Source organism: Sander vitreus, chromosome 11 (genome assembly GCF_031162955.1).
Source record: "Sander vitreus isolate 19-12246 chromosome 11, sanVit1, whole genome shotgun sequence".
Lineage (NCBI taxonomy): Eukaryota > Metazoa > Chordata > Actinopteri > Perciformes > Percidae > Sander > Sander vitreus.
In genome coordinates this window covers 7,553,933-7,577,822 of record NC_135865.1, presented here as the reverse complement: position 1 = coordinate 7,577,822, position 23,890 = coordinate 7,553,933, and the positions used below count along the sequence as shown (strand labels likewise).

At 39.4% G+C, this 23,890-nt stretch overlaps 2 protein-coding genes and 1 long non-coding RNA gene across 3 annotated transcripts; all 3 read right to left on the bottom strand.

Moving 5' to 3' along the window:
* Positions 1 to 7,560: 7,560 nt before the first annotated feature.
* Positions 7,561 to 12,787, bottom strand: LOC144526068 (uncharacterized). The gene is made up of 6 exons (XM_078263265.1): positions 12,449 to 12,787; positions 12,161 to 12,321; positions 11,045 to 11,261; positions 8,810 to 8,913; positions 8,533 to 8,670; positions 7,561 to 8,209 (listed from the first exon to the last, which is right to left on the bottom strand). The coding sequence occupies exons 1-6, from the start codon at positions 12,557 to 12,559 to the stop codon at positions 8,113 to 8,115; spliced, it is 828 nt and encodes a 275-aa protein (XP_078119391.1). The 5' UTR covers positions 12,560 to 12,787; the 3' UTR covers positions 7,561 to 8,112.
* Positions 12,788 to 13,577: 790 nt separating this feature from the next.
* On the bottom strand, positions 13,578 to 14,431 carry LOC144526073 (uncharacterized). The gene is made up of 3 exons (XR_013502727.1): positions 14,314 to 14,431; positions 13,867 to 14,004; positions 13,578 to 13,710 (listed from the first exon to the last, which is right to left on the bottom strand). It is a non-coding gene; the product is annotated as an uncharacterized LOC144526073 (long non-coding RNA).
* A 1,591-nt stretch (positions 14,432 to 16,022) lies between these two features.
* Positions 16,023 to 17,785, bottom strand: LOC144525803 (putative methyltransferase DDB_G0268948). The gene is made up of 3 exons (XM_078262868.1): positions 17,439 to 17,785; positions 16,723 to 16,845; positions 16,023 to 16,272 (listed from the first exon to the last, which is right to left on the bottom strand). The coding sequence occupies exons 1-3, from the start codon at positions 17,547 to 17,549 to the stop codon at positions 16,030 to 16,032; spliced, it is 477 nt and encodes a 158-aa protein (XP_078118994.1). The 5' UTR covers positions 17,550 to 17,785; the 3' UTR covers positions 16,023 to 16,029.
* Positions 17,786 to 23,890: the final 6,105 nt, after the last annotated feature.

Genomic DNA, 23,890 nt, shown 5'->3' with positions numbered 1-23,890 from the left:
AACATTAAGTAAATAAATAAACATCTTCCAAAATTCACAATAAAACTACAGAAAAAAAAAAAGCTCCAACATGAGAGAAGAACAAGAAGCATCCACATGCTGAAACCACACACACACACACACACACACACACACACACACGCACACACACACACACACACACACACACACACACACACACACACTCCTTGAAAAGTGCACAATTTGCAATGGAAAATGGAAAACTTAGACTCACTGTATGACAGAACAGCTGATTTGCTTCTTGGAGCAAACCCAGTCCACCCTAAAGTATCTGGACTATGCTGTGATTCACTCAGCCAGTTGTTATGGACCCAGGGGCATGAGGGCTGTCACTGTAAACAAGAGCATGCTATTGACTGACCTGCCTGGTTGGATGAAGGTTTTTAAAATGAGAAGTCTATTAATCTTGGAGCGGATGAATATATTGTATTTCATCTACATCCCTTTAGACAGGTGTTGGCCATCAGGCTTTCTGCAAAGCTCATATGCCAAAGGTTTTGCCCCTGTGACAATGTTATGTTCACTCTCTTCTATTTACACCCAAAACACATTGCTTTTTTTATTCAATGGATGCCGGCAGAGGACAAATCATACATCTGTGGTTATGCGAGTGGTTTCACTGTGTTGTAGAGAGCCGAATAAACTCTATCAAAAAACATTAATCAGATTAACACCCAAACAATGAAATGATAAAAACGGCCTTAAGTTAGGAGAGGTAAAGCCTTGTCAGGAGGAAGAGATGAAGAACAGAAGGTCAGAAAAACAGATGGGATCAAGAATTCTGGACAGGAAGGACAATTGTCTGAACATACTGAAGATATCAACAATTGAAACTTTCCATCCTGTCCTCAAATGACCCAATAAGAGAAAATCCAGTACTGAAGATGAAGGCATTCACTTTGAAAGAAAATCATTCTGTCACTTCAAGGTCTTCGAGCTCAACAACAGCGTAAAGAGGGAGATAAGAAACGTTTGTCGTGCTTCTCTCTCCAAAGGGGATAATTAAGTGACGCAGATGCACCTTAAGGAATTTCAGACTTCTGTTTATCATTTTGGACAGCTTTTGAAAACCGAAATGTTCATTTAGCTTTCAACTTTGATGTCTGCAGAACAGTGACTTGGAAATGATACCTCAAGTCAAAAAACAAACAAAAAAAAAACATCTGCCGTCTGCATGTCGGATACAAAAATATTAGGATTTGTCTCCTGCTGCTACAGTATGTTGTGGACAATCCAGGGTTTGGGTTGTCTCGTGGGCAAATGATTGGTCTCACCTCCCGTCTATGACTGAGATTCGGTCACTCAGTTTATTTCACTCATGGAGCAGGACATGCAAAATGCATTGTCCAATCAGTGACTCAAAAAAAAAAAAAAATCTGAGGTTGTGTTGTTTACACTCCTCACAATGCATGTGATGTGCTATTTGGTGTATTTACTTGATTTACAGTAACAAATGTTCCTGGATAGAGAAGGGGGGGCTGTATATATGATTGAAGAGGGAAACTTAATTTAAAACAATCGTATGCCTGCACTACTCTTAAAAGCATGTGTGTTTCTGTTCGTGGGGTGACTCTCTGTAATAGTTTGGAGGATGAAATCAAATTGAGTAAAAATGTCACACAGTTTAAAATGAAATACAAAAGAGCCATTCTGGAAAGGTATACAGTAAAGAGGAGGGAGGTTACAACCCATGAGAAGAGATTATTGACGGGTACAGTGTATCATTATGTATTAACTTGTTTCAGTTTTGTTCTGATCTATTTAGAAGCTAATTTTGCTTAATAAATGTACTGGATGGACAGTAGCTAAAGGATGGCACATAAACAAATTATTGAATTAGCTTTAAGCTTGTAAACATGCTAATATGTTTTAATTATTAGGCTACTAAAACAAAGCAGATGAAGCTGATGGGAATGTCATTGGTTTTTCAGGTATTTGACTGTACTGAACACAGTTTGAGCTGATAATGGCGCTAGATTAAAACTCAGAGGCTCACCAACAGCAGTAGGATGTATCCTCTGTGCACCATGGAACTCTGTTCAAATGTTCATGACAATCCATCTAAAAGATGATGAGATATTTTAGTCTTCGCTCAACTGAGATTTTTCCTATGCCTACTTCGAATAATTTCCACAGTCCTCTTACCACAGTCCTTAAATGTATTAGTTATACCACCAGTTACTCTGTATATGTACATCAATTCATTCACATCAGACTGTGACTGTGACTGCAGTGACAGTAGCCCCGGTGGCTCTAATCTTAATCATGTCAAAACAAAGTTTTACACCGGGGGCTTTGCTCTCCCTGCTGGACCACATGACCCAGATGTGAGTGTCTACTCAGTTTAAAGGAAAAAAAACAAAACTTCTCTACAGCAACATGACTAATGCACAGGTCATGATAATACATCCTGTTTTATGCTGTGTGTTCGCTTTCTGCTGTACTTTTGCTATAAGCTGTAAAGATAATAAAAAAAAGAAGACTCTGTACTCTATTTGAAATGAATTGAACATAAGAACTTAATACTTATGTGCAAGCAGAGCACAAGATTCAAAATAATGGCCAAACAAACACCGTTTGCAAGTTATGCAAAATATGTTACAATTTAAATCAAATTTCAGTGAAATTGACTGCAGCAGTTGCTTCTGAGAAGCATCTTAGTTTAGTGTTTAAGGTTAACGTCACATGTGCCAATTTGTCATTTCAGAAAAAGACATATCCAGCCCCTGACACATTGCAGGACAGACACTAGATGAGTGGCTCCTAACAGTTGTTTTCTCTTAGGGTCCCAATGGATGGCAATTTCCTAGCTGAGAGTGTTTAACTTGATAGCAATAGGGCACTGACAGAAGAAAAATGGATGGCAATAGATTGTCGCACTGTCCTCAGACATGTGGAAATATGATGTAATGTGCAATGTATGCAAGTACTAAGAATCACAGGCTCAATGCACATAACTCATCTATTGAACCATGGGAGGAATGTCACTGTCACTGTATTTCACATGAAAATGTCCACAGTAGTCAAGTAGGGCTTTTATTTGTAGCAGTGATCCAGTGAGTGGTGTTACACACATAGACAGTGAAAGAAATGGACACACCGACGCCTCAGACTTCGACGGAGACCAGTGAAGGATATTAGAAGCACTTTTCTGGTGATGACTGAGCGTTACTGCGCAGCCTCAAACTGAGCTTGAAGACGTAGATGTGACGTGAGCAACCTGTCTGAAAGTTGTAAGTCTTCTGGTAGCTGTGCCAAGAGAAATCTCAATCATTCCCAATCTTGCAGAGACGGAGCGCGTAGGTATATGTAAGGAGATAACATAGGCACAGGCTAATTATTGCTAACTAAAATGCTAGTTAACATTAGTAATTAAACTTAAACAGCTAATGTAAGTCGAAACTGCCAGCTTCTCCTGTACTGTACGGTAATTCCTCTACTATGCGACAGCAAGTCGCGTGGTTATGACACAATCGTTAGCCTATTTTTACAAAAACGTCTGCTACGGAGCCATACCGTGAGGTACAAGGTAATGGAGCCTTTTATACATTGTTATGTTTCTTTAGAAATAAACAATGGACAAATAGAGTCTTTAAACGCTTCAGATGTAAAGTCGTTCGCTGTCAAAGTGACGCCAAAATGAATGGCAGTCAATGGAATGCTAACGGCGAGTGATGGCTTGTTAGCCTCAGAATCTCCCCATAGGAGGTACGCTTTCCAGATGGTCGCTTTACCCCCTTGGTTACACAGCACTTTGGATGCTGAGATGGAAACATCTCTCCAGCAGACACACCAGACATGCTCACTGTTTGACAGAACAGCTCTGAAGTCAGTCCAACTCACTCTGCAGTATTCCAACACAACAGGAGTATAGACTTAACATGTGAGTCACTATCTTAGGAATCTCATGGAATCATTGATATAAATAGGCATAGTGCATTTGTCTTTTGTCACAAAGAAAAACGATGTAAACTCTCTCTCTCTCTCTCTCTCTCTCTCTCTCTCTCTCTCTTTCTCTCTCAGACAAATACACACACACACACTAAGACACACAGAGAACTAATAACCTCTGTTTGATTTGAATATAGGAGGAGGAAGGACGTTTTCTCCTGACTAATACAAATGAGTATACAAATGAGTTTTAACTCATATTTGTGTATTCAAAAATGCTGTATTCAAAAGTGCTGGAACGTAGTTTTGTTTGATAGTTCTTTGTGGTGGACTTTGAGTTGTGTGTGAATTATCGCTTTTACAAATTCTCGATTCATGATGACTTAACGTCATCAAAATAAATAGAAAATACGCATATGGAGCCAGAGTGTGCAACACTTTTTTCTGACTTTCAGGTCTACATCCAGTGATCACCACCTCACGACAGCCATTACTTTTCTACATCAATATTCCCTTTTATAACATTGCAAATACATATACTACTCTATAAACCTACAATGTTGATGACCAATGTTTTTTGTGTACGTCATGTGTATAAAACTGAAATCTGTGACAGACACTGAAACGCTGTATTATAGAAGGGAGGATCATATCATGACAAGACAAATTTCATAAAACAGATGTATAAAAACATATGACTTCAAGCTGAGCCTGTGGTGAAAAAACATCTGATTTCACAGGGTGGGAAGGGAATGTTTTTCCATCAATGATCTTCCAGACAATAGCACAATGTTTCTAGATCTGAGGGGAACGTTGTGCTCATACAGCTGCAACAACAGTTAGACAGAGGGGAAGGCTTGGATTCACCATGGTGCCATGTTTTTTCAAATATAAACTTGGAGCTGCATAAAACCTCACTATCCATTTGCGATGAATCACTCACCATGTAGTGCATTTAAAACGATTTTTCACTTTTTAAGATTTGTAACTTTACATTTCTTAAAACATGAATTATAATTTACTAGGATTGGGATAATAGTTATGATAAGGATGTTTTAGCCCATCACTGTAAAAAGTAGTAAGTAAACTGTACTAATATGGAATATTTCGTTGCAATATTCGAGGGTTTGTCCAGTCAGGTAGTTGCTTCACGGTTATCAGTGACGGACAGAACTTTTGCTCATTTATTCCAATATGGTGCACTGCACTGCACGAATCAAGAATCAAACAGGTAATAAACATTGTGATAGCTACTAACACAAATTTACCGTTTTTGATCAATGATACTGTCAATGATGATGATACTTACCACACACATACACACACACAGAATTGTGTGGTATGACTAAAGGCTAACAATAAAATAAATTAAAAAAACTGACAACTTTCCGCCACTGTGCTACCAGGTGCGAACCATACAAACATGCCCACTCACAACACCATGCATTGCTCATAGGTCATTGCCTCTAGTCATGCCAGTGGCTACCAATAGCACAACTGAAGGCTGAAGGCTGCACTGGGTTTGTGACTAATGTCTCCAGCATGGACTAAGATTGAAAGAATGTGGATAAAGAAAATAAAAAATTAAAAAAAGGTGCAGGATTCTGTCACAGCAGATCTTCCAGTGGTGGAAAAAGGTTGCCGAGAGCATTCCCACACAGATGTGAGACAGACAGCGGGGGGTTTGAGTTTGAGTTTAGATTATTTATGGAAGGGGGCAGCGCAAATTAATAAAACACATGAGTTCCCATGGGTTAAAAAAAAGCCAGAATTAGCCAAAAGGCTATTTTTCATCTGTAGGCCCCTGCCTTCAATGTTAAAAAAGGGCTTTTTAAAATACAAAATAAAAAAAAACAACACAAGCAAAACAAAACTTAGCATAAAGCGTCAGAGACAGAAAACAACAAAGCAAAGTACAACACACAACTTAGCATAAAACAAGACACAACACAAAAACAGAAAGATATACAGCAAGGCAAAACAACAGGGTATAAAGTGAAAAAAATATAAATTAGAACAGACACAACCATTAAGAACAATAAAAGCAGTATTAAACTAGGGGGAAACAATAAGTAAAATTCATATATGTTGACTCAAACTAACAGAATAATAAATAGTATTAGTGCTGACATGTATATGTATTGACCATCCAATGTTTTAGCTGCTTAGTAAAAGACGTATATGTGTTTAACTGTCTGATGTGGTTTGGGATTGAGTTCCACTCTCTTGACCCTCTGATGGACCAGGCTGACTGACTAAAAGAACTTTTCCGCAGCGGAATAACACAGTCTCCTCTTGAGGATCCCCTTGTGACTCGAGCAGTATCTGATCTTTTGTTGATATAGGCAACAAGTGGCGGTGGAGTGACTTTATATACCAAACATACGTTTACATATTTCATTAGGTCTTCCCAGCTTAAAAGCTGGTTCTTCTTCAAAATTAAGCAGTGATGGAAACACTTTTTTATTTATTTTAGATTTTTTTTATCTAAAGTTTTTATGGCTTGTTTGTAAAGTGATTCAAGTGGTTTCAGTGTGCTATTGTTGGCCTGGGACCAGCTTGTCAAACAATAATTCAAATGGGTGAAAATCATAGAATGTAAAAACATTTTGGCAGCCTCTGTAGACATGTGATTTATGATGGAATGAAAATTAGCAACATTTAACCTGATTGTTTTACAGATTTTTTTCACGTGACTTAAAGATATTTAAATTCCTTCACAACCTGTAATTTTGCACCCTCAACCGTTATGTGACGATCACTTGTGGATCTATTGGTTTTAGAAAAGAACATGCTGTTTTAGAGACATTTAGTTGTAGGCAGCACTCTTGTAACCATGTTGTAACATTAGCCATGGATCTTGTGAGCGTATCTGCAACATCTGCTTTGGATCTGCAATGTACAAATAAAACAATATCATCTGCGTACATTATGGTTTCAACCTCAGGACAAACAGATGGAAGGTCGTTAATATATATGCTGAACAAGAGCGGACCAAGAATGGTTCACATACAACGGGCGTGACAAGCATCACAAACACGACTAACGGCAACTGTGAGAATGGTAAAGACGCATAAATCAGTCAGCGGGACTGCTAATCATCTAAATACAAAGATAAAGGCCGTTTAAATGTGTTTTGGAGAGACTGCATGCTTTCCTGTCTCTGGTGTCTTCCAGCAAACAGGCCAATTTAGTGTATATTATATATTATATATAGAAAATACATATACAGCATGCAATGATTGAAATATACTATATTATTTTTGTTTACATACAGATAATGTATGTGTCAGTCAGTAAATATGATGATATAGTGTCCCACGTGTAGAGAGTGCCAATAATCACTTTTAATCAAATGTCTCCCTCTAGTGGTATTTTGTAAAAACAACATATCCAAATACTACACTTGTACACTTTGTTGACAGTGGGTGAGTCATTGAAAATGACCATTTACACATAAAGCAGATCAATTACAACATTCAAGTGTAGCTACTGCATTCAGGGAAGCTTCAGACAAAGATCCTCTGTGTATTTTACAAATCACTATAATGATGCAAACATAAATCTGCAGTGACCGCAGCACCGAGAGGCAAAAGGAATGCTAGATGCAGATATTGAGGAGAAGACAAGAAGACATACTTTAAATTCTTTTTTTTTTTACTCTGTTATTACACACATTACACACACAGGTCCGAAATTCACACAAATGCTGAAGGGCCCTATACATATGCATTAAATGGAGAGATTCCCAAGCCAAGTCCCGACGGAGTGAGCGACTGCTGCCCGGAATAGCTGCACAGTACATTTGTGCATGTTTTTGTTAAAGAAACAGCTGATCAGCTCTTTCCTTAGTTGAACTTTAAAGCAATAGTTTATTGATATTCTCAGAAAGCTTTCTTGCTAAAAAAAATATTTCAGAAGATCAATACACTCTCATGTCTATGAGAGAGGCATCACTCGTCTCATTTAACTTTCAACAAGAAAGTAAATAAGATTTGAGAAAATGTCAAACCATTCCTTTTAAATATGTGACATTTGTATGCAAAACAGAGATTCTAAGCATATATACATAGCTTATATAAGTAACAACTAGAACACTACACACTAGCATTCTGTATTTAAATGTCCAAGAGAAAACCTTCACACACAAAAGTTGAGAAAATACTGGGGGGGTAGCACACGTTCCTGTGCTGGCAGTAGTCAGGCTTCCTGGGGTTTGCAGGCCAGAAGGTAAAAATACCTCACAGCCACCATTACCTCTGTCTCCACAGAGGTCACCCTCATTACGGACATCAACCTGAGGAGGCAGTGTGTCATCATTCAGTATTAGGGCAACATACAGTATGTCAGACACTGGTAAAAACCTTACATCTCCAATATGGCAGTTTTAAGGAGCCAAAAAAATCCATGTAAAAATGTGTATTTTTTTTCATAAAACAATAATATCCTGAATACATTTTCTTCATGTGTTGATAGCACATAGATACATGACATTCATAAATACAAATCATAGGTCTACACTGCTTATTATCGTTTTTACAGAGAGCACTGTCAAGTGTGTGGTATGCACACAAGTGAACTGCACACTGTACTGTATGTGTGCTGCCATTAGGCATTTACCTTTGACAGATGTCCTGGGAGAGTGCGGTGGCTTTCTGCGGGTCCTCTCTCAGCAGAGCCTGATAGCTCGAGAAAGACTCCACCAACCCCATGTAGCTGGACAGAGGCATGGGTCTTTTCACCCACACACACTCTTGCCTGTAATACATATTTAATAAAAACAGTGATTATGTACCTACTGTACATTTATGTACATATGAATCCAAATAATGATTTTTTTTCCTAAGCCAAAAAGAGGGAATTTGCTGAAATTGATCAAACAAAAACATGCTCTCACCAGTCCTTGTCAGGGTAAGGGATGGATTCATAGGCCTCCCGGTATAACTCCATAGAGCTGGCACCAAGGTGGGGAATGCGGTAAGGCTGCAAGGCTGCATATAACTGGTAAAACCCAGAGACAGGGAGTCATGAGATTGTTCATCACTATAATAATAGCATGATATATAACATATGTTTTAATCACTGATGTGTTTGCGTTCATTTCACTATAAAACAGCTTTAATGCTATGTGTGTTTGTACCATCTATCCAGAGTTAGTGTATGTTTTTTGTCTGACTCATAATGAACTCATAATCCATATATTTACAATGTTTTGCCTTTATTCATCTTAAAAACTTCTCCTGACTCCGGCCATCACTTTCTGACTCAGAAACCCTCATACATGCTTTCATTACCTCGCGTTTGGACTACTGCAATGGAGTCCTGTCTGGGATCCCCAGCAAAACCCTAGACAGGCTCCAGTATGTCCAAAACTCTGCGGCCAGGGTCCGCACCCACACCAAGACGTGGCAGCACATCACCCCAACCCTCATCCACCTTCACTGGCTCCCAATTAAGTCCCGCATCAAATATAAAATCACCTACAAATCCCTCCATGCCCCTGGCTCCACTGTACCTCTCCGATCTCCTCCATCCATACACCCCACCCCGAAACCTGTGGTCCTCAGACACTGGCCTGCTCTCCATTGCCCACACCAGACTCTGTACCTTTGGAGACAGAGCCTTTAGTGTTGCAGCCCCATCCCTCTGGAACACCCTCCCTGAAGATATTCGAAATGCTACATCCCTGGACATTTAAAAAAAATTTTTTGAAAAGTGTCCTTGGGATTCATGAAAGGCACTATATAAATAAAAGTTATTATTATTATTATTATTATTTGAGATCCAATAGATGGCGCTGTTGTTCATTTCTGATTGAAGGCCATTAATTGTTCTGCACAGAAAATCCACTAGAGTGTGATGTAAGGATGTGTCTGATGACGATGGCAGACAGTATAGTACAATATACTGTATATCCCCTACACCAGCAGAACTGGAAAAGGGTTCTCCTTTTGAGTTTATGGATCAGGCAGATGAGGCAGTTGGTGATGCTGGTACTCTTGTACAAAACCCCAGCAGAGGCAAAGAGAAGATACAGTAAATATATAAATATGCATTTGCCTTAGAAATGCTTGTCTGGGACTGTTGATATTAGTGATTCAATTGTTTTTATAGAATGAAAAAACAACTTTAAAAAGTGTGAAAAAGATGAACATAATTTTCTTAAAACAATACATCTCAATCGTAGGCCCTTTTTACAGCAGACATTTTTGTTGCAGTAGGAAGAACATAGGTGTAAATAATAAAAAATAATGATGGCAGTTTTAAGGCCCTGCAGCCTATTATTCATGCTGGCTCACTGTCACACTGTCATGGCTTAACCAGTCCACACGTACACGTGTATTTTTAAAAACGGGGTTCTTCCTTTGTTTGTTCTAAAAAAAAAAAAAGAAAAAGTCCTGTCCACACATGCACTGTCTAGAAAAAATCTCTGCCTGTCCCTCTGTCAAAAACACAATGGAAGCGCTGTCAAGAACATGTCAAGCCAACAGTTGGCAAGGGCTACCGACTAACTAGAAGTCCGATGGTCTTGTCGGAGAACGGCAGTGTTGGCGGCAGGGTCTGTGGCGTGGCAGTGATGGATTATGCAGCAGTGACCTCCGTGGCAAAATCTGATGCCTGCGTTCCACAATACAACAAAGAGTAACTTTACATTTATGTGAAAACGTGTTAAAAAAAGTCCTGCTAGCAAGCCTGTTATCAGCACTATTTTGGCCACATCTGCCATTAAGAGAAATGTCTGCTCATTTGTGACGCCTAACAAAAGAGATAACGGCGCACACTCTGACATTACAAGCCCAAAAACTCTGTTTTCTCTGTCTACACGACAACACACAAACGGCATTTCTAAAAGTCTTCACCCTGGCAGGAGTGTTTTAAAAGTTCCGTTTACAGTGACCTTAAACATCCTCTGTGTGTGGACGAAAGGCCAAAATGCATAGGAAAAGCTATGCGTTTTTTAAAAATAGCCGTGTACGTGTAGACAAGGCCTAAGAACAGAGCCATCATTAATGTTATCAATAACAGCTTTATTGCCGTGCAGCCTAATATCTATCTCTGTACATACAGCTAAGGAGGGTCTATCAGTGCACAGTCACAATAACTTCTCTCAAATGAACATTCTTGTAAGCACCTCTTTGCAGACTTGGTTGAGTGTATGTGAGCAGCAGTCCGGGTAGCTGAGCTCCATGTTAATGGTGTAGTTGAGCAGAGCCAAGCAGCCATTGGACTTCAGGACCCTGTGGGCCTCCTGGAGAAAACGTGGTCGGTCGAACCAGTGGAAGGCAGACATGGCTGTCACCAAGTCCACCGAGCTGTCAGCAAATGGCAGCTCCTCGGCCACACACTGTCTAAAGATGGAACAGTAGCAACAGCCATGTCAAACTTCAGACTACTGCTTAAAGTATAAAGAATACAAATGTAGGGGGTTTTCAGGTACTAGCTCTTGAATTGTCAAGCTACTTTTTAAATGTGATGTGTACATTGCAGTCTAATGTGCAGTGCAACAAAACACTGTTGTCTTTTAAACAGCAAAGCCTGATGCAGATGCCAGATGTAATAAGTGCCTCATGCAATTTCTTTCAAATGATCCATTGTTTTGTAAAAAGAGATGGTTGTTGGGTTTCACAGGTGAAAGAGATCTAATAATAATCACAGAAAATATCAAAACTCATTATTACAGAATATAATTGCATCATTTATTTTAAGGAACATTGGATATCATTTTTATTTTTTCATTGAAATTTTCATTTAAAAATGCCTTTTTGTAATAGTCTGTTTTTAAGCGCCATGTTGGTATTTTTCCCAATGACATCTTTATTTAATGTCAAGTTTTATTTCATAATGACTTCACTTTTAATAACTGTATGGCTGTCAACCCTCAAAGGAATGTCCCGCCCTACTCTGCCTCTGATTGGCTTAAATATTGGTTAAATATTTGTTCTTCTATTCTATCCTATTATTATTTCATGTTTGTATCCTATTATTTCATGTATATTCTGTATGTGTGCGGTGTGTCTGATATTCTGCTGCTGTAACACTGTAATTCCCCATTTTTGGGATCAATAAAAATCAATCCTATCTATCTATCTATCTTATCTATCTAGCCTACTAGCCAATCAGAGGCAGAGTAGGGCGGGACATTTCTTCACCGTCCATCGATTTTCCTCTGTAAAATCCATAAAATCGTTGTTTACAGACTTGAGTTAAAACTAAAGAGTAATTGGGACTCTGGCTGCATCATGCTTACCTATATGAGATGTTTGGCTCTTTAGCATGCTCCAACGCCACTTCCACCTGGGCAGGACTAACGTCTGTCCCCACCACCGAGGCAAAGTGTTTGGCCAGCAGCACTGTTCCCTGTCCTGAGCCGCAACCAACATCTACTGCCAGCTCGAAGGGATGTCCTTTCTGCCCAAATATTGAGCATGTTATACAACATTGCTGCAAAGTTAGTTTTGTTATTTCATCCATGGACAAAGCTAGTTCATTTTATATTTACCAAATAGGCTACCACACGTTTTCCACTTGCACTTACCCGTTTTTCCACAAAGTCAAGCACATGTCGTATTAGATCATCTGATGGTGAGATCCTGTACTTCCAGTAGGAAGAAGCATGCTTTTTGCCTTCAAACAGACGGTAAGCCATAGCTCGTTGATCCCTCTCAACAGCTGATATAGCATACGTTTACATAAAGATAAAAACCATCTATTTTATCTTAACGGTTTTACTGGGTAAGAGGAGCTAACTTCCACATTGTAAAGACCGTGTATTCTTTTCTGTCGGCAGTCAGTCACGTCACACACACAAACACACTCATAAAAGGGGGAAACTGGGAACAGGGAAGTCACTTCTCCCCCCTTGTACATGGCATGTTTGATAATTAAGCCCCTTAAAGGGACAGCTCGAAAAACTTCTGTTTTTAACTTTTTCTGAGCATAATACGTTCAACAATGCTTTGTTTTGAATATAATCCATGAGTAATCAAGGCCAAGCTCAAAGGTCTGTGTGAGTAAGAGTCAGCTTATTATCATGTGATTGTAAGCATTTCTGTCAGAACCAATCAAAAGCCCTGAATATCACAAGTGTTACCGTAATAACATCCTATGTGTGACTCTCCTCTGCATCTATTGGCTGATTTCTTGTTACTCTTTAACCAAGGACTGTTTATTCATTAGTGTTGTTGAAATGTGACAGTGATCAACTCAACTCAAGACATTTCAACAACGTTTTATTTTTTTTATTGGTCAATATGAAAAGTAAGTCACCATACAATTGTGATCCCAAATCATCATACTTAGGGGTTAGTTAGTTTTCCAAATCAAATTTAAGCCCCAAGAACTTTTAATTAGTATATAAACTATTAAGACATCACATATCAAAATGTTTCCAATTGCAGGTAAACTTACGCGATACTATGCTATATCGATTTTTTCTCCCACCACCAATCTAAACTGGCCTGAACACTCTTCCGTACGAGCAAAAGGTGTGTTAATGATTATGTTGTAAGTCTGGCAGAAAGGTCTTTGTCAATTGACAACTGACAAGGAAATCAAAGAGTTCTAGTAAGAATAAAGAGTAAAGGCATGTGATCATTCAACAAGCACACACCTTAAGGCATCCATAGTTTTTTAAAAGTTCATAAATTGCAACATCTAAGACTTGAAAACCATCTCTCAAAACACACACTCCAATGCCACATTGTTGATTATTGTGGTTTTGATGCCAGGACACAGAAATATTCCATTTCCTGCTCTATTTCAGTGTCAGGAGACGTGACTCCCATCTCCTCCAGAAACCTGTGGAGCAGTGCACAGATTGATTATTCTGCTCAGTGCTCAAAGTAAAACATTCAGACAGTTAATATGTACAAAATGGATGGTTATAATAACAGACGTGTGTGTGCGTGCGCGTGTGCGTGTGCGCGTGTGTGTGTGTGTGTGTGGCTAGATGACCTCTTCTGAGTATTAAGCAGCAGGTCTTCAGCAGCCTGGGGATCTTTCTTCTTGTAATCTTGGAACATGGACCAGGACTCAATGAAACCCACCAGGTTCCTCACCGAGAGTGTTGAGTTCACCCGAATACGTTCAATCCTGTTGTACCATTTTATTGACTTATTATTACATATAAAGACAATTAAACAATACAGTGGCATAATAAAACACACTTTCATTCACATAATTTAACTGTGCATTTATCGATTCAAGACAGCAATAATAACTGCGTTTCTGTTTTATGGAACAATGATACGTGATTTCAGCTCTGAGCGCTCTGTGTGTTATCTTAGCCAAACAAAGGTATAACAACTTAATCCTCTATCTGACTTCGTAGGGAGAGCAGACAATGGTATTGTATTAAGCTATCACAGAGGTGTGTTTATTGTAGGTGTGTATGGTAAATACCTCTCCTTGTCGGGAAACGGGATGGCTGAGTAGAGCTCCTGCAGCTTACTCTCAGATACAGCTACTTGATTATTAGTGTAAGGCAACAGCACCTGCCTCACAAGTGAACGTATAGAAATGTATAACTATTCCATCATGTATTGAATTTATATTGCATGTATATCATGTCTGTATATATATGTATCTATATCTGTATCTATTTCAAATATCTTCATCTTTAGTTTTCTGTACTGTTTGATTTTGCCTTACATTTGCACTATTTAGAATTATTACCTTATTGTATGTATTACTTATCTTTTCTTTATCTTATTTGTACATATTACTTATATTTTTTTATCTTTATTTGTATATATTTCTTATCTTTTATATTATACTTGCTGTACGTGTACTTATTGCAACGTGGGTCAGAGAGAAACGTATTTTCAATTGCTCTGTATGTCTGGCACATATTGCAGAATTGACAATAAAGTTGACTTGACTACTGTATGTTTTTATGCTTTATGCCTGCTGCGACGCAAAGTGCCCTCTGGACAAATACTAAATTAAATAATTGATTGATGACTGCCTGTCTAATAACTGTAACTTGTACTTTTACATTTCTATTTATTTGCACAATTATAGGCAACAACATATTACATAGTGAAGTTTATAAGTGTTGGTATAAGCAGATTTTTTTAATTCTGGACAGGACCAGACTAGGTGTTTTCCCCCTGCTTTAAAGGTGCTGTAGGTAGGACTGGGAAGATCCAGGATTTAGACAAAAAATTTGAACATCAACAACTTCTCAGTCCCTCCCCCCTTTCTGCTAAAGCCCAAAACGGTCTCCTAAGCCCCTCCCTCCACAAGGAAGAATGAATGTGTGTGCATGAGCAGTGATTGACACGCAGTTAGACACCCCCCCGGCCCTGATTGGTGCATCTGAACAGGGAGCTGTGGATTTTTGCAAATCTCACTACAGGCTGTAGGTGGTGCCAGAGGAGCCGGATGTTTTTTTTTAAATGACCAGCTTCATGTAGTTCTACTGGAACATAGGGTCAGTTTCAGCAAATATGACAGAAAGTTAGTTTTATAAGTCTTTACCTACTGCACCTTTAATCTTTATGCCAGGTTAAGATGACCACATCCTGACTCTAGCGATGTACTTGACACACTCAGAAATTTAGTTTTTTTCCCTAAATGTTATAAAACTATTCATTTAACCCCTATAAAAGGTAATTATTAGAGGTGTGACGAGATCTCACAAGATTAAAACATTACGATATTTCTCGTCGAGGTTCAAAGTTGTCTCGCAATATGATATCAGTAGCTTACACAAACTGGACCAATAAGGTCTGCGGTTAGATTTTTGCAGTATGCAGTTCGGGACTACAAATACAAAAATCTATCTGCTTGTTCAGGTACACATTCAGCCAGTTGGAACAGAAGAACACACCAGAATAGGCCTGTTTAGTAAGCTGTATGTGATGGCCGCATTCCTACACTTATAAAATGCAATTCAATGTGGAAGTAATCCAAGTATTCAGAATACGTTACTCAGATTGAGTAACATAATAGTATATATACGTTACAAATTACATTTCTGGGCATGTATTCTGTATTGGAATACGTTTTGAAAGTATCCTTCCCGACACTGGTCACACCCAGTAATTATATTTATATAGCCACACCAGTTCAGTGCCCTAAGCTCTGTGTTTACAGATTGCATAAGTGATACTGTTACTCACAAAAGCTTTGCATTGAGTCTACACCCACCTCTTTATACACGTGATTGAGTCTTTCTCCACAGTCCTGGTAGGTATGTCTGGTGTTCTTGAAGCCCAGCAGAGCCATGCAACCCCGGGGTTTTAAAACCCGACTTGCCTCAGCCAGGAACCTTGTCTGATCAAACCAGTGGGCTGCTGACGCTGCTGTGAGCAAGTCTACAGAACCATCTGGAAAAGAAAGCTCCTCTGCTGTCCCCTTCCTGCAGGGGCAACAGTCAGGTCACACTGATTTCCAGTGATGGAAGAAGTATTCAGATCCTACTGATACCACACTGTAAAAATACTCTGTTACAAGTAAAAGTCCTGCATTGAAAATGTTGTTTAAGTGAAATTATGCATCAGGAAAATGTACTTAAAGTATTAAAAGTAAAAGTACTCATTGCAGAAAAATCCTCACATTTTAGAAACTGGAAACGATAAAAACAGTTCTGTCAATCAACTAAGTGTTTTATGGTCTAACCATTTCAGCTGGACTTGTAGGCTGTTATGTTGTTGGGTAGTTTAATTTATAATAGAGCATATTTAATAAACCATGTGTTTTGTGTGCAAAAATCTTAATTTGAATGAAGTGGAGTAAAATGTACAATATTATTCTCTGAAATGTAGCGGAGTAGAAGTAGAAAGTGGCATGAAAAGAAAAGAGCACTTTTTCTATGTACAGTACTTGAATGTCGATGCCCACCACTTCCTGGAAGTGCGGTGCCAGTAGCCGGGAATTCTGACCTGTCCCACATCCCACATCCACTGCCAGCACATGTGGCTGTCCCTTCTGAGGATGGGAACAGATATGCAGTAATTGTTGTCAATATGTTGAATGATGCAGATTTTTGCTTTATAATCTCGGTATTTTCCGATACCATTTTTTCTACCCGATTCTGATTAATGAATACTGCGAATTGGCTGATACGAAGTACCGATCCGATACCAGCGTGGTAAATACATGTATTTGATTTGATGTATTTGTTTTAACAGCTGTATACTACTAACCCTGTATGGATGTGATATGATTGCTATCATTGTTGGATGGCTGGCTCAGGTTAAACTCTTTGTGAAAAATGAACAAACAGAAACAATGATTTCATTATCCAGTGTCAGTCAGTTATAACAGAAAAAAAGACATAAATAAACTACTTTAAAGTAGATTGTCTTTGGGGATAAATTACGCGGTATTGGATCGGTGCATAAACTCCAGTACTTGTCGATACTGATACAAGCATTTCAGGCAGTATCGGAAAAGCCTCCGATATCGGTATCGGAACATCTCTATCATAAACTCTTGTTTTGTGCATCAAATAGGCAGAATTAATGCACTATGATAACAGAATGTAGTGCATATTCACAGTGTATTTGGCCATGGCCTACCTTTTTATCTAGGTATTGAAGAATAATGTTCTTAACCTCATCTGGAGGTGTAAAGCGATATCTTTGGTAGATTGAGGCATGATCCTTCCCCTCAAACAGCCGGTATGTCATGATGGTCTGTTTTTTTCTCTTTTTGTTCTGTTACCAGTTTAGCTTTCTCTGAGCCTGTGCTCCAAAACAACCTCCTTTGTTCGTCTTTGTTCTCTTTCAGTCTCCTGTCTTGTTTGCCTTTGTTATGTTTCCTTGCTTTTAGCCTCTTTTACCCTCTACGTGTCTTCTCTCTTATCTTGCACCTTCTTTTCCTCCTGCTGCCATTTTCTGCCAACACACACTGCCCTACAGCATTTAACTCCTCACCCACTTCCTAAAGTGACACACAAGTAAACAATGCCTAACCGAGGCCGGTGTTGCCCATTTCCAAACTAATTGGTTTCACATATCATCTGTGACAGTCACGTACTAATTAACTATCGCCAGCATCCAGGTAACATTTCAACTGGTTACCTGGGTTAAGTTTAGAAAATACCCAAATGTATTCATCACGTTTCTGTCCTTGCGGCTACAGCTATATTGACCACTAGCCCGACACACGTATTACGACACACGTAGGCCTTGACTCATTTTAAATAGTGACGATCTAACTCAGATAAAACTGTTAACATACACAATTGCTGATCGAGCCACTGAGCCAGGAAATGTAGAATACAATCGTATTCTACCCACAATTTCTACATAGATAATATCTAGTCATTATCCTTCCTTTTGTAGGCCTATATTGAATAGTAAAACATACCTCTGTGTTTGCAAAAAGGTGCTTGCAATACAGTGTTACTTGAGCTTTGCTCCGAATTAACCAAGCATGTGTGTCATTAATCGAATGATTCTATCTGAAGCAATGTTCTGAAATCAAACTCCAACACAGCAAAGTAGTAGTAGTAGTAAAGGGACTCTTGCTTAACCCCAGGGCTCGACAGTAACGGTTGTACGGGTGGTCCATATGTGTTTGTGTTATGTGGTGAATGTGAAAATGAACTGCTACCTCCTCTGTCAGCTCTAGCCACTGAAAAGAAATAAGAGGAGAAATCACAGCAATTACAAAAGCTGGTCAGTCTGACGTGGTGTTGCCTGAGCTCATTACTATTCATGAGCTCACCCAGTTGCGCTGGGTAAATGATGCTGATAGCCAGGCTCTCATTGGCTAGCTGTTAGCCAATCAGAGTCAAGCAGCTTATTCGTTGAATATTAATGAGAACTGGCACAAATTGAGCTGAGTCTTCCTGCAGGCTTTCTATACCACGCTAGAATGGCTTGAAACAAGGTAACCAAGGCATTTATTCCACAACAAATGTTACAGAGTCCATGGTAGAACTTTAGACATTACCACAAAGTAATGAAATATGTGTGGCAGGGCACCTTTAAGCCTTATGTGGTGTTCATGTTTTTGTTACTCACCCAGTGTTCGTGGGTCTGGTGGACCCGCTGTATTTTTGGGGATTTTAATTCAACACTAACTATTTTATGTTAAAATACTCAAGAGATATTTACTTCATCCCAATGATAAACAATATAACATGGTTCATTTTTGCCCTTTACCTTTTATTAGATCACATTTATGAATTAAAGTGCTACTCGTTTATAAAATGTAATTAAAAAAAATCAATTATAATCAAGATGTGAGGGTGATGAGGCTGATGGGTATTTTTATGAAAGATTTAGATTTTCAGCGGAGGGAATTACGTATAAGCTATTTGTCGGCTTGTTGAGCCATGTGTTGCCAATGCCACACATCGGTTTGAATTATGTTTTTATATTTTTTATTTGCTCTCATGATTGCTTACCACTACCAGAGTTGCAACTGATAATATAATAAACGACAGTTTATGGAAAGCACAAGTGTAATTATGGTCAGATCTTGTGCCTGACTGATGAGGAAGTGATATTGATAAGCGTTTTGATTTACGCATTTACAGCGTCAGCTTTTTTGCCAGCTTTCCTGCATTTTGCCTGTAAAACCGTGTCTGTGTTCTTCATATTTATGTAGATATAGTTTGCTCTTCTTATGTAAAATATGTGTCTCTGGTAGATGTTTGCGATTGGTCGTGCTGTGCAAACACCGCCTCTTATGTGAATGCTCGCCTCGCTGGATTGGGAAACCCTGTGTTGAACTAGTTGTTAACCACCGTCGTGACACAGCTTTTGCGGGACCGCGGTTGTTAGGTTAGGTGAAGCCGGGTAACGGAAATAAATCCAGGGCATGTTGATCTTGATTCGTAGTACAGACCCCCGGTTCTGACAGCTGCCCTGAACTACAAGTCAAACAGGCTATTTGAGCAGGAGGTAGACTTCACTGGAGCTCCTCGATTGGGTCAGTGGTGGCATGCGGCACCAATCAGCGTCACCATCGCAGGGAACCCCAGAAACTAGGCGGGACTTCCCTTAGCATGGAATGGCACAGCCTGCTCCGCATCTCAGATAAAACACAATCACAGTTAAATATAAACACAAGGGTGCCGGCGGCAGCCGTAACACATACTGTCCTCATCACTAAAAAAGCGGAGCATGTTGGGGAGGGAAAACGTGCTTTCTCTGCTGTTTTTTTCTGTAACGTTAGTTTATAAAAACAACCTTGAACTAATGTTATACAGAACAGTATAGCCGACTTAGCCGACAGCTAAGAATGGTGCGGGCAGTAAACAATTCCAGCCGCTCCACCAATCAGAGACGTCGCTGTGATAGGACTGTGGGTAGTGTACATAGACTGTATATTATTAGTGGACAGCGCATCCGGTTCGGCAAAATGTGGCAAATGCGTAAATGCCTTAAACCTGCATTCTATCTGAATTCCAGCAGGGGGCGACACGTGCGGTTGCAAAAAGGAGGTCGGTTTCTATAGAAGTCTATGGCGAAATGACCCACTTCTCACTTGATTTATTACCTCAGTAAACATTTCAATTAAGAGTTTATATTCTCAATCGCTAGTTTTAAGTCTTCTGCAACACAGAATGATGTTAATTTTTTGAATTATGGTCTCGTTGATTTTAAAATCTGCGATAAAGCAGGGGGTATTTTAGGGCGTGGCTAATATGTGATTGACAGTTTGCTGCCTGTCAATCGTGACAGGTTTAGCAAAAGCTTATCCATGGCACGTAAACTTCATTTTGGTGGGTTGACCAGCTTTCGTCTTCGTGACTGAGACACTTGGTCGCCTAATAATGTCTTGTTCAACGTTCGGTTGTACGACAAGACAGTCGGCAGTTCAGTTTTTCCGGTAAGTAACGTTACATTTTGTTTTAATACTGTTTTTCGTTAGCCAATGTTAGCATCCCAATTAATATCAGTTAGCTAGCTAGATTGCACCTTGCTAACCAAGCTAGCGGCCTAACTAATAACGTTATGCAGACCAGACCGTATAAACGGATTAAAATATATATATATATTTAACGTTACAGTCGTATACAGTAGGTATGCACAACGGTCTCACCGGTGATCTGTTTTTAACCATATGTGATGTTATTGCTAATCGATGCCTGATATAGCTAACGTTATAGTGCAAATTCATATAAACCCTATTCGCACAGGATTAGAATCATTTTGGGACCGCGTGTGATTTAGAAAGTACCCCCTCACATCTGAGTTTTGTGTGGCGCATTCGCACGGGACAAGCGGAGACTGCTTTTACTTGAATATACTGAAATATATGTACTCTGCCCGAGAGTTGGGCAACGTTACCCGGAGGCGCCCGAAGGACAGGCACATATGCTATCACTCCCGCCGCGGCGGCACCCACACAGCATCACCGTCACCCTCACCTCGGATAAAGCCGCGCTGGAGCGCGCCGACGGACGGGGCTGTAGGCCAGAATATCCGTTTTTGCGATAAAATGTTGCACATGAAAAAATATATGTATTATTGTAAAGTTACATAAGTGTTCTATCTTGAAATTGTATAAAGCACCAGGTTCAATATTCTTTTCTCAAAAAATCTTTTCTCAAACAATTCTAAATACATTATTTCAGATTGTTAATGTACCTAACAAGCATGCTGTTGCAGGAGTTATTAACCACTGTTGTTGATGCTGTTACACTGATGTATTTCTTCCACTTACTGTAGTTGCGTCTGCTAATCTATTTGAAGCACATTAATCTGTTTTAAGATGAGTCACATACATGTTACAATCTATATTTACAAATTCTGTTTATTACTAAAATGTACATATCACTAAAAAAGTGTTGCATACAATACACAATGTCTAAGATAAATTTGACATGTAGGAGTATGTTTACTTAATACTGCATGTCCTCAACTGAAACATACATTCATGTACAAGCTCAAATATTATTAAAATTCATTGTGATCTACCATGCCTTAACTACGGTGCATGTTTGTCTTTACAAAGGTATCCACACTGAAAACTGAATGACCAGAGCCTACAGAAGGAAGACCTGGTGTATAGAGCAGTGTATTTGGTGCCATTCATCTGGTTGTGGAAAACAGATTGCATTGACCACATCTGAAGTTCTCAAATGTGTTATTATAACGATGCCAGAAAATCATTTTTGGTTCAGCTTCTTCTGCTGAAGGGACAGAAGCAGAAAGCTAGGAAAGCATTGTCGGAGGAACAGAGAAAGAGGAAACGGCAGACTGACCGAGCGAGGAGTCAGAGACGAGTAAACATAGGAGCTGACAAATGTCTATATGTAGGGGGAGCTCTATAGAGAAAAAAAGCGAAGAAATTACCAAAACTGCATAGCGCCCCTTTAATATTACAATGTTGTAAATAAGACCGTTTACAAAATAAATTTAAAAATGATTGTACAATAATTCAAGTGTCTGTTAAGTTACTTTTCATAGAGAGGTATTTTGACATGTATGTGTTAAAGAAAAACAAATCACATTTCTCTTTCAGGGAGCTTAATACAGTGCTGTCTCGGCAAATGCGCTGCACAAAAATGTCATCGTGGGCACAGACAACAAAATCACACCATTCCATGCCTGTGATGAGTAACTGGACTTGCCAATAATAACAATGACTTTCCTTCAATTTGTGTAGGCCATGGTCAAATCTCAGGAACTTGCAGTCTATGTAGCTGGCTTCATTTGGGCATTTCATTTCAACTAGACCCACTAGACCCACAGCCAAGGTGCGTCCGGATGCACGACTAGCCCACATTTTGTCAGATTAAGATTTTTTAGAACTGCATAGTCCTTCAATGCACCTGCTTCCATTTCCAGCCCCCTTTTCATTAGTGGTGTTTGTCTTGTCCCTCTGATAATTCTTTCTGCCAGTTTTTCTGCTGTGTTTGTACCTCTAACATGGCTTACCTCCCAGAAATGTGAAGCAGTCACTCTCTCCTTCCTCAGTGAATGCCACTCGGGTGTTTCACTTTGGCATCTGGTTGCTTCCTCAATCAGGTGTGACTGTGACAAAGTCACAGACAGAGAACTGAGGTGAAGCTTTTCTTGATCCGTCATGATCTCCACTGTCAGGTGGAGGTGGTGGGTGTTGATATGACAGGATACTGCCAGTTTGTACCTTGCCAAAAATGGAGTCCACGAGTGGTTTGTCAGATGTGATGTTCATTCTGCAGATAAGGGGAAGAGAGTCTGGTTCCATGTCAGCATAGGCAGGTAGTGGGTTGAGGGTTGATGGGTCTGGTAGCTCACCGCTGTAGCCCTTGTAAGGTGTAGATCTGGAATAATAATATCAGGAAAATTAAAGGTTTCACTAGGAAATACACCAGAATCTAACAGCGATTAATAACATTTATTTCGCAACACATTGTAGTCTGCCTATTTAATTGGACTCTGCATACCTAATTCCGCTTGCCGGAGTAGCATCTGGTTTGGGCTTCACTACAAACATGGCATCCACAGGTCCTGGCTTCACTCCCTATTTATTTATGAGATGGTATTAAGAGAGATGCTAGTATGCATGTGACACAACTGTCTGGTATTGAAATGATACAAACCATTGTTCGTGGTTTATGTCACTTCTGCTCTGTTTCAGTGCACAAAAGTACAGGAGGGACGACAGACATGCCACATTCAGAGTAATTGGCAGTCTGATATAGTAATGCAACCAAATGATTGCATATCCCACACCCAGCCACACACAAGAACAGTAGCTTTTAACAAGCACAACTGGCTGTGAATCACGTAATGTCATCTGAAATACACAGAAGCATAATTTAATGGGTTTTGAAAGACGAGGGTCTACAGCAGCAGGAGTAGGAGCAAAACTTGTTCTTTCTACTTTTTACTGGTGTAAGCAACTCATCTACTCTCTCGTGTCACTTTTGTGCTTTCTGCATCACTTTCCTACTGTCTTGCACCACTTACCTATTGTCTTGTCCTTCAAACAGTATTGGCAGAGCAGTAGGTGAGTGGTGCAACATTGTAGCCTAGTACCAATAACAACAGTAGAGTGAAGGTTTTGCTCCTAATTCCTCTTG